Source organism: Pagrus major, chromosome 9, assembly GCF_040436345.1.
Source record: "Pagrus major chromosome 9, Pma_NU_1.0".
Classification (NCBI taxonomy): Eukaryota; Metazoa; Chordata; class Actinopteri; order Spariformes; family Sparidae; genus Pagrus; species Pagrus major.
The window spans coordinates 5830644-5849590 of NC_133223.1; the positions used below are offsets into that span (position 1 = coordinate 5830644).

At 42.2% G+C, this 18947-nt stretch overlaps 3 protein-coding genes and 1 long non-coding RNA gene across 5 annotated transcripts; 1 reads left to right on the forward strand and 3 right to left on the reverse strand.

Annotated features, from left to right (window-relative positions):
- Window positions 1-213: 213 nt before the first annotated feature.
- On the reverse strand, window positions 214-1372 carry LOC141002743 (trace amine-associated receptor 13c-like). Its single transcript, XM_073474132.1, has 2 exons — window positions 1200-1372; window positions 214-1024 (listed from the first exon to the last, which is right to left on the reverse strand). Exons 1-2 carry the CDS (start codon window positions 1370-1372, stop codon window positions 214-216), a joined length of 984 nt encoding a protein of 327 aa, XP_073330233.1.
- A 2980-nt stretch (window positions 1373-4352) lies between these two features.
- LOC141002642 (trace amine-associated receptor 13c-like) lies at window positions 4353-5508 on the reverse strand. The gene is made up of 2 exons (XM_073474013.1): window positions 5339-5508; window positions 4353-5163 (listed from the first exon to the last, which is right to left on the reverse strand). Exons 1-2 carry the CDS (start codon window positions 5506-5508, stop codon window positions 4353-4355), a joined length of 981 nt encoding a protein of 326 aa, XP_073330114.1.
- A 5558-nt stretch (window positions 5509-11066) lies between these two features.
- On the reverse strand, window positions 11067-12308 carry LOC141002748 (trace amine-associated receptor 13c-like). The gene is made up of 2 exons (XM_073474140.1): window positions 12136-12308; window positions 11067-11886 (listed from the first exon to the last, which is right to left on the reverse strand). The coding sequence occupies exons 1-2, from the start codon at window positions 12306-12308 to the stop codon at window positions 11067-11069; spliced, it is 993 nt and encodes a 330-aa protein (XP_073330241.1).
- Window positions 12309-15217: 2909 nt separating this feature from the next.
- LOC141002806 (uncharacterized) lies at window positions 15218-16309 on the forward strand. 2 transcript variants are annotated; one of them, XR_012179658.1, is made up of 5 exons: window positions 15218-15319; window positions 15456-15497; window positions 15578-15661; window positions 15942-16021; window positions 16139-16309. It is a non-coding gene; the product is annotated as an uncharacterized lncRNA (long non-coding RNA). The 2 variants fall into 2 exon arrangements; XR_012179657.1 differs by having other exon boundaries at window positions 15942-16309.
- Window positions 16310-18947: the final 2638 nt, after the last annotated feature.

Below are 18947 nucleotides of genomic sequence, written 5' to 3' on the forward strand. Positions count from 1 at the left end.
ACGGATAGTTGCTAATCTCTGTCAAAGAACATCCACTTGACCACTTAGCAGAACATTGCCTTGTAAAGAAATGATCAATGTCATTCACTTCACCAGTAGGCAGTTTTGACCTTGTATGATCTTGTGTATGATCTTTAAGTATTTATTACTTTTCACCATGACCAAGTATGTTTTTCAGTCATGCCGAGGGCCTAATTTCTAATTTCAGTCTGTCTACAGTATGTTCACCTCACAGGAGTCAGGCTGCAGTATCTTAAATGTAACTATGAGCTTAATTGATTTTCTAAACCAAGTATAAAACAGGGCATATATTACAGGGTTTAGGCAGGAGTTAGAACTGTACATGTATATTACAAAGGCAGCAGATGAAGCATTGAGCAAGTTATCTTGGCCTGTAAGAGCAACACAATAATATGGGCAGAGACATATTAGAAACACAACTACAACAACACCAAGAGTCCTGGCTGCTTTCATTTCAGATTTCTTTGCAGTTACTTTCCCTGATTGTGTGACAGCTGCAATATGAGACCGCATGGCACGAGCCTGAGACACAGCCACCACAAATACTCTCATATACAAAACAACAATAACAGTAATGGGAACAATGAAGGAAAAAGTGAGATCTGCAAGTCCAGCAATGTAGTTAATGAAAAATATACACTCTCCAATGCAGGAGTGATACCTGCCTGGTTCTTTCATTATATCCTTCAGGATCAGACTTTGAAAAATTACAGAGCATATCCAACACAGACAAACACACACCTGAACTCTTTTTTGTGTGATTTCACTGGAGTAATGCAGAGGATGACATATAGCCACATAGCGGTCAACAGATACGAGCACCATGGTTCCTACTGAAGCAGAGGCAATAACATATGCTAGATACTGATACAGAGTACACATGAGGTCACCAAGGAACCAGCAGCCGTCTATGAGCATAATTGGAAAAAACATGAAGAAGCCAACGAAGAAATCTGAGACAGCCAGAGAGAGGAGGATAATGTTGGTGGGGGTGTGGAGCTGCCTGGAGAGGAAGAACAGCAATATATTCATCAATATTTATAGCATCCATTACCATTGAGATAACAATAACAATAGCAATAAGATCACTATTTCTTGGTTTAATATCAGGCAATAATTTTTATCACTATTTATTAGTGTCATATATTAGTGATAATTATTGCCTGATATTAAACTACTTGAAGTGGGAGATAGAGATGATGACCAGCAGGTTAAGAGCTGCAGTGAGCAGAGAGATGAAGGACAGAAGAATGTAAATCAGCATGGTCTCAAAGTGAGGACGTATTGGCTTCCTGCAGGAGCTGTTGAGGAGTTGTGGAAAGCAGAGGTCAGTTCCCTCCAAGGTCTCCATCACCAGAGAGAGGAGAACCTGCTGAGCTCTGGCAGCTTTTTGACCAAAGGTTTCCGTCATACAACTAATTTATCACTATCCTTCCGGCCCAGCCCTCCTTCCTCCTCACCTCTGCTGCTTTGTTCCTCTCCATAGAGATTGAAGTATTAGGCCTTCTTTGTTCATCCTCCTCAATGTTGGTGACTTTGGTTTATGTTTATCTCCACCTCTGGCCATCTGCCAGATGTCACAGGTCAAAGCTGGCTTAGCTCAAGTGGTAAATGTTGCTCTCTGTGGGAGTACATCCTTGCTCTAATATTTGTGCACTTAAGATTATCCCAGCTGGTAGAAATCCCATGAACAGCACTGACTTCTTTGATTCAGTTTCAGGAAGTCTTGTTTTTTTTGCCTCATGTTACTCGTGAGGTTGATTGTGGGGATCTTTTGTGTTTACTTGCCCCAAAAAGCTACAACACTTTATTGTACATTAGCCTTAAGCTAGTGAGCAAAGGCTCACAATGAGGGTGTGTGTGTCTGTGTGTATAAATTCAGTTGAGCCTGTCAATGAAGTCAGTATTTGCCAGATATTGGAGTTCACTCGCTTCTTTTTCCCTTCTTTTCTGTGGATTCATAACTTAAAGTACAAATTCCCTGCAGCTCCATTGAGCTCAAAGTCTATGGGTTTTTTGAATGAGTTGAATTGAGTTCTTTGTTAAATGCAAATTGCCATGTGAACTCAGTATGCTCAGTTTTTCAGCAAAATGTGCACTTGGAAAGACAGCGGTAGAGATCTGCTGTCATGGATTGGCAGCATGGAAAGTGACCCAAGTTTCCTTACAACATCTGCGTCTCCCACAGGCACAGCTTCACTTTAAAACTGTCATTGCAGCATACATATCCATGATCACACAGTCCCGGGCTTGAAGCTGGAGGTTTAGCACATTTATGTCGCACAGAAATGCCAACTCACGCAGCCACTTTTCATCCTGGAGCTCTGTGGTGTCTCTCCCTTTGTTTTCCACAAACTGACAGATTTCCTCATGTAACTCAAAACATCTGTTCAGCATATTCCCTCGACTTAGCCAGTGCACCACTGTGTGATAGGGCACCATGTTCAGAACTTATCTCCTTCAGAAAAGACTTAAATTGTTGGTGATTTAAACCTTTGGCTCTTATAAAGTTAACTGCCCCTGTTACAGTGCTCATTACATTTTCCATTTTCAGGGCTTTACTGCACAACACTTACTGGTGTATGATGCTTCTCCCGCATCCTGCCCATTAATCCACTCTTTTCACCGCACATCCCAGGTGCTACATTTGTCTTCAGTCCTACCAGTTTGTACAAAGGCAGCTTCATTTCATTCACACATTTAGATACTTCTTCAAATATGTCTTTTCCTGTGGTTGTGCCATGCATTGATTTAATTCCCCAAAGTTCCTCTGTAACCCATAAACTGGAGTCCACTCCACGGATGAAGATTGACAGCTGGGGAGTATCAGTTGTGTCGCTGCTCTCATCCACAGCAAGGGAATATGCAATGAAGTCTTTCCCTTTTTCCATCAGCTGTTTTTGTAGATTGATGGCAAGCCACATGATTGATCAGCAATGGTGTTTCCGCTTAGACTTGCATTCAAAAACGCTTACTTTTTGTCTGGACACATGCAGCGCACACTTTAATCATGCATCGCTTCATAAACTCTCTCTCGGTAAATGGCCAGGCTGATTGAGCTATTTCTTCTGCCACAATAAAACTAGCTTTAATGGCAGCCTCACATTGAGATTTTGCTTTTGTGAACATAATCTGCTGTGACACCAGACTTTTTTTAACTCTTGTACCTTCTGGAGCTTCTGCTGTATGTCCAGATCCTTGATACTTGTCCTGGTGTATCGTTTCACAGTGTCGTCTTGTGTTATATTCTTTAATTACAGCCACATCAGCTCCGCACACAAGACAAACAGGTTTACCCTTCATGTTAGTGAACAGATACTCTGAGTCCACCTTTCGTTTGGCCATTTCTTTTAGGGGCTATCTTAAATTTGACTCGAAGTGACTGGATGAGCACAGGACTTAATGAGTATGTCAGTAAAGAGAGGGGAGAGGGGGGCTATTGCAGTGCAATCTGGGATTTGTAGTATCAGTGGTGTGCCTCCTATATACTGGTGGGCCAGTATAGACATAAGATATTATCACCAGATACAATTGTACCGGCGGGCCTTGAGTTTGACATGTATGGCTTAGATGTTGACTCAACTATGTGACGTTTTATAGAAACCTTTTATTTTTGCTGATTTTGAAGGTTTAGAAGACATGCTGTGTGGCGGTGTGGAGACTAAATAGCCCACATTCATATTATAAACAGCAAAACAGTGAATAGTTGTTGTCTGTATTAACATTTGACTAATTTAAGTCAGCCTGTCAAATATGAAATGGTATGTGAGGATTCAGATGTGAAGCCTTGACAATATAAATATGTGACAGATCAATAATGTAAACTACTGTCTTGTTTTTTTCCCTTTGTGTTTGACTTTTAGTGTAATCCAGTTATTAATGTGGTCTGAGAGGGACAGGTCTAGACAGCATCAAACTGATATGAAGCTGATTTACGTGAGAATTTATGTAAAGTGGGGGCTGATCCATGAACAGAAATCACAGATCGCCTGTGTAGAGCTTTCAGTTTCAAATTTTATTTTTTCAATCAAATTCTTTTTTTTTCAAATTAACAAACCTTTTGTCCTTGATCTGGCTCCATACACAGTCAACCCTAGAGGCTTCTTTGTAAAACAATAACTGAATAAACAAACCAGCAGTAGCTTCACACAGTCATTCTTAGAGAACAGAACATTGCCTTGTAAAGAAATGATCAATGTCATTCACTTCACCTGTAGGCAGTTTTGACCTTGTATGATCTTGTGTATGATCTTTAAGTATTTATTACTTTTCACCATGACCAAGTATGTTTTTCAGTCATGCAGAGGGCCTAATTTCTAATTTCAGTCTGTCTACAGTATGTTCACCTCACAGGAGTCAGGCTGCAGTATCTTAAATGTAACTATGAGCTTAATTGATTTTCTAAACCAAGTATAAAACAGGGCATATATTACAGGGTTTAGGCAGGAGTTAAAACTGTACATGCATATTACAAAGGCAGCAGATGAAGCATTGAGCAAGTTATCTTGGCCTGTAAGAGCAACACAATAATATGGGCAGAGACATATTAGAAACACAACTACAACAACACCAAGAGTCCTGGCTGCTTTCATTTCAGATTTCTTTGCAGTTACTTTCCCTGATTGTGTGACAGCTGCAATATGAGACCGCATGGCACGAGCCTGAGACACAGCCACCACAAATACTCTCATATACAAAACAACAATAACAGTAATGGGAACAATGAAGGAAAAAGTGAGATCTGCAAGTCCAGCAATGTAGTTAATGAAAAATATACACTCTCCAATGCAGGAGTGATACCTGCCTGGTTCTTTCATTATATCCTTCAGGATCAGACTTTGAACAAATACAGAGCATATCCAACACAGACAAACACACACCTGAACTCTTTTTTGTGTGATTTCACTGGAGTAATGCAGAGGATGACAAATAGCCACATAGCGGTCAACAGATACGAGCACCATGGTTCCTACTGAAGCAGAGGCAATAACATATGCTAGATACTGATACAGAGTACACATGAGGTCACCAAGGAACCAGCAGCCATCTATGAGGACAATTTGAAAGAACGTGAGGAGACCCACGAAGAAATCCGAGACAGCCAGAGAGAGGAGGATAATGTTGGTGGGGGTGTGGAGCTGCCTGGAGAGGAAGAACAGCAATATATTCATCAATAATTATCATATCAATCATCATTCAGATAACAGCAAATCTAGCACATGACTGAACTACAATCAGATTACTATTTGTCATAGTTTAATATCAGGAAATACTTTTTATTACTATACATTATCATCATATATTAATGAATGTCTACTTGAAGTGGGAGATAGAGATGATGACCAGCAGGTTAAGAGCTGCAGTGAGCAGAGAGATGAAGGACAGCAGAATGTAAATCAGCATGGTCTCAAAGTGAGGACGTATTGGCTTCCTGCAGGAGCTGTTGAGTTGTGGAAAGCAGAGTTCAGTTCCCTCCAAGGTCTCCATCACCAGAGAGAGGAGAACCTGCTGAGCTCTGGCAGCTTTTTGACCAAAGGTTTCCGTCATACAACTAATTTATCACTATCCTTCCGGCCCAGCCCTCCTTCCTCCTCACCTCTGCTGCTTTGTTCCTCTCCATAGAGATTGAAGTATTACGCCTTCTTTGTTCATCCTCCTCAATGTTGGTGACTTTGGTTTATGTTTATCTCCACCTCTGGCCATCTGCCAGATGTCACAGGTCAAAGCTGGCTTAGCTCAAGTGGTAAATGTTGCTCTTTGTGGGAGTACATTGTTGCTCTAATCTTTGTGCACTTGAGATTATCCCAGCTGCTAGAAATCCCATGAACTTGTTTCTGGAAATGTATGTAAAATCATCCCAAAATACCTATCCCAGTCTAGCCCAAAGTAAATACAAAGCTGCTGGTGAACCATTTAGAGTACAGGCATGGTTTGGGGCTCTTTTGAAAGGTTATTAAGATGATTTTGTGCTGGGTTAGAAGAACCTAAATTACTGCTTTTTTTTTTTTTAATACAAAATGAGCCTGAAGATGACCTAGCGCAGCCCGCTAGTGCGTTTAGGACGTGTCCAAGTCCATTTTGCAAGTTGAACAACGGATAATCTGCAAGCATGGCACATAGAGGTGGTTTTTCGACTCTGAACTACTCATGGGTGTGTTTTTTTGGCGGAAATAAATCAAACCAATCTGAGTGTCATCTCCCATTGCCTTTAAGAGCCAGGTGCACCAGGGCCTGACACATATTAAACAGTAGTACTCGTCTTCACTGAGGGAAAGGGATTCCTTGCCATTTCACAATCATCTGTCCCATCAACAACTCTGTTTGACTGCATATGAAAAAATACACTGATATTTAACTGAGGAGGAGGAGAAGTGCTGCTGCTGCGTCCCTCTGTGTGTGCACGGATCTCAGTCCGTGGATCAGACGGGTCATAAAAAGTATCATCCTGATCAATAACCGGTGGGATGAGAGGGAGAAATACGTCCTTAATGAGGAGAAAATATTAATGACATTACCTGCAGCGACCCTCCAGCAGCAGAAACTACATGTGTATCTCTACATTAGGATTGTAGCTGCAGATGCTGGGTTGAATGATGAAGCCTCACAGGGAGTGTTTTTTTTTAGGGGTGTTAGTGAGCAGCTTAAGGGTGCGTTAGTGGCCTGAGATGACCCAGACTTGGCTCTCTAACTTCCCTGACCATTAAGTTACGTAATTGCCTTTGCTTTGTAAGTGAGCGCCTCTCACCTGTCTTCACAACCATTCCAGAGTGCAGCATCAGTCCCCATCCAAGCCAACCAAGCTACCCCGGGTCCTAACACCTCCCTGTCCCGTGGAGAGGAATCAATGCAGCTGGGCTGAGAGTCAGTTGATAGTACCAACACTCATGTGCCCTTCCTCATGTGCCACCAGTCTGACGTCTCCCCTAATCCCTAATTGTTTCCACCTGTGTCCCTCACCTGATGTGTCTTATAGTCTGCGTCTCCATTTGTTCTGTGCCAGCGTGTTGTATTCGTCACGCACCCCAGCTCTCGTCCACAGCCTTGATTCAAGCCACGAATTCCAAGTTTGTATTTCTACTACCTTTTCCTCTTAAATTAGTGACTTTTTGTTTGTAATTATTTTCAGTGTATTTCAAGATAATTTCATAGCCTGTTGTTTGCCTCCGGTGGAGTGCCTCCTTTTGTTTCATTCGTTTTCATAGACAGTCGATAGAGTAGTTTTGTTTATAGCCTTTTTCCTTTTCCTCCGATTGGAGTGATTTTTTTTTTTTTTTTTTTTTTTTTTTATTATTTTTTTTTTTAATAGTTATAGTTTTTTATAGTCGTATGTGCCAGTGTAGTTTAGTTCTTAGTCTTTTTCTTTGCCTCTTCAGGAGTGATTTTTTTTTTTTTTTTTTGTTTCATTATTCTTTTGCTTTGAGGTCGTTTTGCCTCAAGTTTAATTGTAGTCTTGTTTCTTGTTTTCATAGCCTACAGATTAGATTGGTTCATAGCCTATTTATTTGTCACCTTGTTTAAGAGCTCAAGTGGAGAAATCAAATCTCAATTAAAAACCTGCTCTAATTGCTCTAAATCTGCTCCTGAGTCCTCCTTTCTTGTCCATGCCTGACACCTCCTACCATTGTGTTGGCTAGTCTGTGACTGGATAAATTATCTGCCTAGTTAACTGCTGATTAGCTGCACAGATGAGTGCACTGCACCGACTCAATTTTGACTTTACACCTGCTCCTGACAAGATGCAAGATTTACGAAGGGTCGTAGCGAGAAGAAGGCTTAAGCCCAGGTGTGGCAACCAGTGTAACTATGAGGTTGGACTTTAATGCCACATTATGACCAATTTAGCTCAAGACCAGGGGCCAAATGTATAACCCATGCGACAGACGAAAAATGCACTCTTGCTAGTGGTGAAACTGTACTTACTGATACACATCTTTAACACCATACGTACAATACACACAGTCTTTTCAGTCTGATTACTGTGATATTGCGAGTTGGCAAAAAGATAAAAGTGGGTGTGTTTTTAAAAAAAAAAAAACCCTTCACTATGATTACACAGTGGAGTCTGAGTTGTTAACCTTGCCCTTATGGTCTTTTGTGAATATGGTTATCAGTATGCATTATGATAATTACAATGAGAATGATCCGTATGTAAATAAACAAATACATGATATACACTATATAAGGGCTGTAGCCCTGTGTAATGGCTGTGCTACATGGTACAATGACTGCGTTGGCGTTGCTAGAGAACATCGCCAAAGCATAAGTCTTGTTAGATCCCGAGTTTACCCATGTTCAGACTAGACCAGCTCTCCCTTATAAGGGTTAGGTCCCTAAATCTACAAGGTGTTACTTTAAAGTGGATTTAAATAGGGACTGTTTAAGCTGGTAGCGAGGAGACTCGCCTGGCTTCGCACTGCCTACGTCCGAACGTCTACCTTAGAGGCCCTTGAATCAGATACGGCCACCAGCCACGGCCGTTAACGACAGCTCTCCTCTAAATGATCTGTACACTTGGTGTGGTGCTAGGATGAATTTTAGGGGCTTTTTGTAAACCCTAAGGGACTGTTTTTAGACTTACAATTTGTTAGGCTAGAGTAACTGTAGCCTTTCCCAGCTACCGCGAGTCTTCTCAGAGACCACACGCACACAGGGATCTGGGTTTAAGCCCTTTTTATTGCTCAACCCTCAGGCAATACATCACTACGGTCAGGGGGAACCGAACGTGGCTCATGCCTCTCTTATAGCTTCCCCCTTCTGTTCTCCGCAGCATCTCCTCTCTCTGAGGTCCAGCTCGCTACTGCATATAAAGGGGAGACAGTGGTTACTAATCAAGTGCCAGCCCTCTCAATCACTCACCTGGCGCTGCTCTCCTGAGCCCTCCCCACCTCTCACTCTCCCGCAGCCGCACCTCGACCACTCCCACCTCCACAGTAACCTATAAGAACATTAAGATATTTTGCACACTTATCACCCACTTTTTATTTCCATCACATAATCATAAAATCAATGTCCACAACTTCTACATTAACTGCATTATGTTGGTTTTATTGCATAGTTTTAGCAAGGGCAAAGCATACAGCTCATACTTATCTTAATTACTATCAGTTGTCATCAAGAATACCTATTGGTAAAAATCCCATCCCAAATACTTAGATTTAGTAGAGATTGAGAGGGTCAGGCCGTGGAGCTCAATATGCCTTTCCCTTCCTGCTGAAAGTTTAAGTCCTTACGGTAATTCACAACCCTGTTTGAGGTCCCCAAATTTCCTCAATGTCCAAACTTTATGCCAGCAAATACAGAGCTACAAAGATACAAAACTTTACAGCTACCAAGGCGCAGTGGAGGGACAGGCCTACCAAGCCTTAAAGACTACTATCTAGCGGCACAGATAAGACCACTGATGCTCTGGTGTAATCAAGAATATTTTGCAAAATGGAAAGCCATGGAGCTGTCGCTGCTAGACAGACCCTTACAGAGTTTTTTAGGATGCCCACTGGCTGCTAATCAATATGAAATCCAGAGTCATTTGGTTAGATTTTCTCAATAATTTCTCAAAACTCAATATTCAGAACTAAATACGAATCTTAATGTGGCCAGCCCATGACCCAGACTTTAAGCCGGCTGTGAATGACACAGGGTTCATTCATTGGATGAGACAAGGACTTACAGCACTGTGTCTGTTGGTTGATAACCAGGAATTTATAGAATTCAAAACTATGTCAGAAAAATATGGCCTTTCTCGACAGGACTTCTATAGATTTCTCTAACTCCGACATCATTTTGACAAGAACATTAAAGTACATATGCCAAGAAATGTATCAGGCATCACCCAAATGTTTATTAGGGCTTATAATGCAAAATTGTCTAGTAAAATCATTGGTGAATTACACAAGTACATAGTTGAACTAAGAAGCCACTCAACCAATTACATAAAGGTAAAATGGGAAAAAGAATGGGGAATTGTCATTGCCTCTGTGGAATGGACAAATATAATTAACACACAAATCAACACCACAGCCTCACAACTGTGGAGGGATTTTTCTTGGAAAAACTGTGTCCAGACAGACCGAATCACTACCCAAGTGCTGGAGAGGATGTGGCAACTGTGTGGCAGACTATGCACACATATTCTGGGGCTGTCCAGTTCTTAAACCCTTCTGGGAGGGTGTTTATAGTATTATCAGAGAAGTCCTAAGCTACGATACTAAATTCACCTGCCTATCCGTTTACCTGGGGAATATGGACCCAGAATTACCAAAAAATGACAGATACCTTTTAAAAATCTTTATGGCAGCAAGTAAAAAGGCCGTAACAAGGCGATGGCTGTGTAAAGAACCTCCCACTATCAACCAGTGGGTAGTTATAATTAAAAACATTCAATGTATGGAACATATGACATTCAGTCTAAGACTGCAAAAGAACAAAGGTGATGCCTTCTGGGAAAAATGGGACACATACCTTACACAAAGTGGTGATAACTCGTCCTGCATTTGATATACAGTGATTAGGGAAAACAATGATACCGTTATATTCTCTGGCAACCTAATCGTACCCCCATTCAAATGTTTGTTTGTTTTTTGTTTGTCTTGTATATCTCTCTTTTTTGGTTTGTTCCGTTCTCTCTAGCTTAACTAGAGGGCTACATAGTCTATTCTAGTGTTATCACTGGGATGTATTTCATGCAATTCCATATGCCTTTCTCCAAAGTGTACTTTCCATTGGTGTGCCTATTCATTGCTGCAATACTGTTTGTATTCTGTTTGCAAAATTCTGGAAAAAATCAAGTTAGTTTATCATTAATAGTAATATGAATTAAAGAAGTATGTTGGGTTATGGTTTTAGCTATAGTAATGATAATGACCACCATTTATTGTGTGACAGACAACATGAATCATGAAGGTTTGTAAATTATAAAGTTATATGAACAATGCACTTTGTCTAGCCATGACACCTGTTTTACTTAACTTCAGTGTCTGGTTTGCAACAGTGAAAACTATTTCAATACTTCTCTGAAAATGTTATTGGGGTTGCGCACCAGTCAGTCTTTACAGTATTTTAGCATCACAAGAGTCATGCTGCAGTATCTTAAGTGTTACAGTGAGTTTAATAGATTTTCTAAACCAGGGGTAAAATAAGGCATAGATCACAGGGTTCACACAGGAGTTAAAATACAGCAGCCACACTATAATGGGTGAAGATGAACTACTGTCTTCAATATCCTGGCCTACAAGGGATGGGAAGTAATATGGACAGAAACATATTAGAAACACAATCACTAAAACACCAAGAGTCTTGGCTGCTTTCATCTCAGATTTCTTAGCAGTTACACACACTGAACTCTGCCGTGTGACAGCTGCGATGTGGGACCTCATAGCTTGAGCCTGAGACACAGCCACCACAAATACTCTCATATACAGAACTATGATGACAGTAATGGGGGCAACAAAGGTAAAGACAAAGTCAAAAGCTCCTGTGATCTGGTTGAGGACCACTACACACTCTCCATAGCAGGAATTGTGTGAATCAGGATGTCTCAGAAAGTCCTTTAAAATTACACTGTTATAGAGAATAGAGCATATCCAACACAGACAAACACAGACTTTTGTTCTGTCCAGAGTAACTCTGGTGGTGTAATGTAGAGGGTCACAAATAGCAAAATAACGATCGATTGATATGAGCACCATATTTCCAACTGAAGAAGAGGTAATGATAAAATCTGTAACATAATACAGAGCACACATGAGGTCACCCAGGAACCAGCAAGTGTCTGTCAAAAGGATCTCAACCGGCATCAGCAGGAGGCCCACAAGGAAGTCTGAGACAGCCAGGGAGACGATGAGAAGATTGGTGGGGGTGTGGAGCTGCCTGGGGAGGAAAAATCATCATTAAATCACATTATCATCAACGATAGCTTGTTAGTTAATGCAGTAGCAGGAAGGGCATTCGTATGGATATGAATCTATTCTGGAGTGCCAGCTTAAATTATTTTGTTACAACATTACATTTAAATATATATTTCTTTGTAAGAAACACAAATGGAACATTAACATTAAAAGAAGACATGCAGTTTTCATTCTGAAAATTAATTATTTTGTGCTGAGCATTTATCTGTGCCTGAAGTGGGAGATGGAGATGATGACAAGCAGGTTGAGAGCTGCAGTGAGCAGAGAGATGAAGGACAGCAGAATGTTAGTCAGCATGGTCTCAGACTGAGATGGTGTGGGTTTCCTGCAGGAATTGTTGAGGAGGTCTGGAAAGCAGAGTTCAGCTCCTTTTGTAGTCTCCATCTTCAGAGAGTGAAGCTGCTGATTTCTAGCTGCTTTCTGACTGCATCGCTATGTTATACAGCTGATTTATTTATCCCTTTTCCTCTCTCTGAGTTGCTCCTGCCATTTTTTTCTCTCCAGCAGAGACTGAAGTCCCTCCCTTTATTACTATAGTTTATCTTTTTCACCATCCTCTGCAAGGACAATTTTATCTTTCTTTAATATCATCATTATTGGGTAACTTGGTACGTTACTGTGTTATCTACTGAAGCATTAGAGTACTTTAGAATTACCAAGAATTACAGTAAAACCCCTTTGTGACTCGTTGCACATGTCAGTTATATTGTTCAGACGGCATGTAGCCAACTGTACATGTACCTTTGAATGTATTGACTCTACTGTCATTTTGTAGCCTTCTTTACAGTTATGGCTTAGGAGTTCAGCTCCTGTAGTCTCTTCAGAGAGGGAAGCTGCTGTTTTAAAGCTGCTTTTTGACTGCAGCTCTTTGTCATACAGCTGATTTTATGGAGTGCAAATTGCATAGGGTCCACAAGAGTGTCTCGTTTTTGGGCAACAGAAGTCTCAAATGGCTCCACATGATTTAGCGTATCTGGCCCAAAGCAATGTTTTCCCTTTTAAATCAAGTGGTTCATTTCAGAATGGTAAAGCTGGACTATTCATTATTTGATAAAGAGCTGCTGCTGTTGTCAAAAGAGGTGCGAGAGGTCTTAACTTTTGTGATAAACATTGAAGTATGTGCGATAAAGAAAGTTTTGTTCTCTTCGCAGATGAGAGCAGGTTCCCACTGAGCACACGTGACAGAGGTGAAAGAGTCTGGAGACGCTGTGGTGACTGTTATGCTGCCTGTAACATCATCCAGCATGACCGGTTTGGTGGTTGGTCAGTGATGGTCTCGGGAGGCATATCCTTGGAGGGTCGCACAGACCTCTGTGTCATAGCCAACATAGCCCTGACTGCTGTTAAGTACAGGGATGAAATCCTCAGAGCGATTGTCAGATCTTAGGCTGGTGCAGTGGGCCCTGGGTTCCTCCTGGTGCAATTCACACAAAACACTGGGTCTGGAACCAAACTCCTGGAGAGGGTGAACTGGCAGAGACTCCAGTCTGTTGGCTCTTTTTAACTTCCACCTCAGAAGAATTTCTCGTTCATCCTCGGGGAGGTTTTGGACGTGGAATTCGAGTGTGCAATTTCAAGTGTGCCGCCATTGTAGAGGCGACTGCTAGGAGCTGTGATCAGAAGGTCATTTGTGGGCTTGGTTGGCCCAGGGGTCTCCTGAAGCAGCAGACAGGTACTGGGAGGCCAGATGGGCTGCAGCTTTAGCGGTTGCTGAAGCAAAATTCTGTGTGTGGGAGTTCAAGGAGGCTATGAAGAAGGACTATTGGTCAGCCTCAAAGAAGTTCTGCCAAATCATTCAGAGAAAGCGGGGATTAGCCAAAGCTATGTTCAGCCAAAGAGGAGAACTGCTCAACTGGGCTGGAAATATTGTCGGGTGGTGGAAGGAGCACTTTGTGGCCCACACAAACCCATCTAATATGTCTTCTGCAGAAGAGGCAGAGTCTCGGGAGCCAGTTGCAGTTGATCGGGCATCTGGTTAGGATGCTTCCTGGTTGCCTTCCATTGCAGGTTTTCCGAGTACGGCCAACTGGGAGGAGACCCTCGGCAGACTGAGAACTCGCTGGGGAAAGGGAACACAAAGAAGCTACAAAATGTGGATGCTTCACACAAATATTGAACTTTTCACTAAAGTCACTTAAAGTAAAGTTTAAGATCTGTTTGTCTGTGGTGGATGTTTTCTGCTATCTGTCACAATCTGATGTTGAAAGATTTGTGCAAAATGTGTGTACTTTTAAGTTATATGTCTAAAAGATGTAAGTCCACTTATGACTAGAGCCCTGCGCTGGAGCCCGAGGCCCGGGGGCCCGACAGCCTGACAGCCCGAGGGCCGGGCTTTGGGCCAATTACCACATCATTACCTCGGACATGGGCTGGGCTCGGGCTTGAACGCAGCAGCCGCTCTGCCCCTCCCTCTCTGCTGCACGTCACTCACATCATATTATACTGATCCCATTCCCACGTCCAGCCCTAGGTCCCACCACAAACATGGACAACATAAAGAAAAATATTGAAGATGGTGAACTTAAGATGGTGAGCAACACCAAGGGAAAAGCTCAGTATTGGACAAAGTTAGACCTGCCGCCTACAATTGCTGCGATATCAGGTCAGCTGTGACTGTGCCCGATGCAACATCATGCATCGCGCACAGTCACTTCAACAAACAAATTCATCAATTAAACAACCCCAAAAATGCTTCAAACACTTTTCTAAATAATCTTAATATTGAAAGGAAACTAAATATACCCACTTATGCCATTAAAAGTGCTCAGATAAAGTCAGAGGTCTACAACTGCACATATATGTGCAGTTGTAGACCTCCTACAGCCTACAGGTTGTTATGGGAGGTTTTAAAAAAAAAATGCTGCCCCAATACAGGGATCAGAGGAGGAGTAGTTCTGCAGAAGTCCACAATTAGCTCCTTCGTCATGCTAATGTCCAGCTGCAGGTGTTTGAGTCTGCACCACACAAAACTGTATCCAGCCATAGCCACCAGAACACTGCTATACTCTCCTTTCTCAGGCACTTGGTCAGACCAGAACAGGACCCCTTGCAGTTTGCCCACCAGAAGAACATCTTTGATTTTTTAAAAATGAAATATAATAGTAATAATATAGCCATTGATTAAGCCAGTCTGAGATTTACTTTTTTTGGTTACTCTCTCTTTTTCTCTTCTTAGCTTCCTCCGTCAGTGTCCTTTAGTTTCTTAGTGTGGGAGGGTAGAAGATGCATGTCACATGACATGACAAGTCATGTGACCAGGAAGAGGTAAATCTCAGCAGGTAGTGGCAGAGGGCCCTTTTCTTTGTTCTGGTGAGGCGGTTGGGCAGCTCGCTCACGTAGCGAGAGATAGCCGGACTTCACAATTCCCGTGCCTCAGGGCTAAGAACGACCTCACGGTAATATATGAATTGTTTCGGGTGTTTTTTTATGCAAGTACATGTAGTGTGCTGTGTTGGATGTTTTTAATTTGTGTGTAAGCAATATCATGACTCGAAAGTTTATACTTACTGTTTATATTTGTGTGTCTTCCAGTCGAGGGATGACATGACCATGACAGAGCGACTGTGGCTAAAGGTCCGGTAATTAATGTATTAAGTTATGTCTGTATTTTAATGTATGCCCAAGCCATGATATTTATAATGTCCTCTCCTTAGAGAGTCTCACACACTGGGACCTGCCCTCTGCCCAAGCAGAAAATTGCCACGTGAACCAGGGTGTATGAACTCATACCTGGCAAAGTAGGCTTATATTTTATTACCAGTCTTTAGTGTTTTTAACTAAGTATGGTGCCTTGAATGTGTACTAATAGATGTTGTGTCTTCCTTTCAAGGACCAGCCCAGCCACTGTTTTCTATGATTAAATTTTTCTTTTGTGTGTTCATTTATTGGTTTAGTTCCTGAATATGTGATCTCATAAGCATAGGTTTGAGGCTATTTATTTTCATGGTTTACGAAATGTGTATTCTCTTGGATGGTGATTTGAGAGTTTGATTTTCTGTCTCCCCTCTTTGTCTGCAGCTTGAGTGTCCAAGGCCGGGTCTGCACCGACACACTGCTCCTGTCTGTGGTGGGACTGCACAGGGTGACACATTGTAGTGGTGTGTATATATATTGCCTAGTGACACTGCATGATATCTTTAAAGTAATTAGATGTAGAGTTTGTAGTGCATGTTTGCGGTGCTAGACTTGCTGTCCCCTCTTTCTGTCTTCCACAGCTTCATCTTTCAGCTGGTGAGCACAGCAGACCCGACCTTCTGAGCATAAGGAGACGTTAGTTTGTCGCCATCCACATTTTGTTTGTTATTTTGCCTCACTCCTATACCATATTGCGCCCTCAACATAGATTGATCTGATTGTAATAAAAAGAGATTATTTTTCATACAGTACTGGCTTCTTGTAAGTTGTTCCTGTTCTGGGGAAGTATGGGCCACACAACACAAAGAGAAATCTACTGCTAATCAAGGGTTCCTCCTGTCCTTTAATAGGAGGTGGCGTTGTTGACATGTTTAAGTGACTCCCAGTGCCAGGCACCTACATTTCTGGCGTTGTCGGCAGGGTCTTTTTTTTTTTTCTCTTTTTCTTTTTTCTGTCAGGAACAATTTGTATCTTGTTTATATTTTTTTTAGTAGAAACAGTGGCTGGGGCTGGACTACGAGAGAAGCCTCTTGGGGGTGCAACAGCGAACCTGTAACGGGATCCACGGACCAGTGAAGGCCACTCGACTTCGTCATTTACCTTTTTTTTTCTCGTTAAAAGAAAAACATAGCAAAAGACTGTTTTTTTTATCTACTCCTTGTTCTCATTGTAGCCAAACCATAAACTGAACCGCTGACATGAGTGTGGATCAGGAAATGGAGGAACTTTTGGCTCTGCGTGAAGAAGTACAGAGGCTGCGAGTGGCCAATGAACAACTCACCAGGATAGAGGCAGGTACTACTGGTACTTCTAGTACTAGCGCCGTAGACCCACCTCCCGGTGGCAGTTCAGCTTCACCAAATTTGCTTGCACCACATGTTGAACGATTTGTTTACATTCAAAGAGAAAGGAAGTGTCCCCACTTTTCAGGTTCTAAATCCAGATCTGACTTGTCAATTTATGATTGAATTGAGAACATAGAGTCATCCTGGGGAGGGAGGCAGATGACTGCCAGAGAGAAGGCACTCTTCCTTTATGATCACCTGGAGGGGGAAGCAAAAACAGAGATCAGATTTCGTTCTTTGGCAGAGCGGGAGAATCCAGACACTATTTTAAACATTCTGAAAGAGCTGTATGGTTCCTCCTTTTCCTTTGTTAGCCTGCAAAAACAATTTTTTGATCGCAAACAGAAGGAAGGGGAATCTTTAAAAGAGTTTTCCCATTCTCTCAGGGCATTGAAAGGAAGACACATCTATTAGTACACATTCAAGGCACCATACTTAGTTAAAAACACTAAAGACTGGTAATAAAATATAAGCCTACTTTGCCAGGTATGAGTTCATACACCCTGGTTCACGTGGCAATTTTCTGCTTGGGCAGAGGGCAGGTCCCAGTGTGTGAGACTCTCTAAGGAGAGGACATTATAAATATCATGGCTTGGGCATACATTAAAATACAGACATAACTTAATACATTAATTACCGGACCTTTAGCCACAGTCGCTCTGTCATGGTCATGTCATCCCTTGACTGGAAGACACACAAATATAAACAGTAAGTATAAACTTTCGAGTCATGATATTGCTTCCACACAAATTAAAAACATCCAACACAGCACACTACATGTACTTGCATAAAAAAACACCCGAAACAATTCATATATTACCGTGAGGTCGTTCTTAGCCCTGAGGCACGGAAATTGTGAAGTCCGGCTATCTCTCGCTACGTGAGCGAGCTGCCCAACCGCCTCACCAGAACAAAGAAAAGGGCCCTCTGCCACTACCTGCTCAGATTTATCTCTTCCTGGTCACATGACTTGTCATGTCATGTGACATGCATCTTCTACCCTCCCACATTAGCCTCCATTATGATGTTGACATTGAACTCAGCAGGATTTTACCTCAGGGCACCACAGATAGTTGTCATGCAATAATTATAAGAAAGGCTCAGGAACAAGACTATGTCACTCTCACTAATTCAGCCACCTGTACCTCACTAGTTCAATCTACTGTGAAGACCTTAGATTGCTTACTTTATGGATTATGAGATGGTTCTCAACCCCTCGGACAATGGTCTGTTTGATGATCAATCCGTGTTCTCTGCATCTCCATTCTGACACAACTAGCCACCAAGCCATCACGTCCATTATTCCCTACTCTTCATAAGTAGCTCTGGCCAGACACCACTGAACCCACACAGAGGTTGTGGCTGCCATTGCCATCCTTCAGGAGAAAGTTGATCTTCAAGCTTTTCCAGCTCTTCATGGCCACCATCTTTCCAAACAGCTTGTCACTTCTGGGGATCCTACCCAGCACCACCCACAAGCAGCACACTGATGACATCACCACACAACCTACTACAGTGGAGCAGCAAACTCATCCAGCCCTCACTGAGGCCCAGGTCATATCTCCCAATGTGCCTTCTCTCCATGTCTCTTATTTGTCTAACGTGTTTTCTCTTTCACGGGGAGCAATGCCAGAGAGGTTTGGAGAGGCCTGAAAACCATCTCAGCGGGAGGGGCCCTGAATCTGGAGACCAGGGGCCTCATGTACTAAGACTTGCGTGGATTTCCTACTGAAACATGGCGTACACTAGAACCCAGAAACTGTCGTACGCACAAAAAAAATCAGATGTATCAAAGTGAGCGCACGCATGGATCCAAGCACTTTTCCTTTGTACATCCCAATCAACGTGGAATTGAGCGCACATGTAGAAGTGCTAAACTCCTCCCTGTCCACGCCCCCATTTAAATATGCAAATCAATTTAAATAGGGCCTGCACCGGAGATTCCCCTCTCTGCACCATCAGATTTACGGCATGAGTAAAGGGAAGAAGCCCAACTTCACCGAGTCTGAGCTCGAAATGCTATTGAATGAAGTCGAGACAAGAA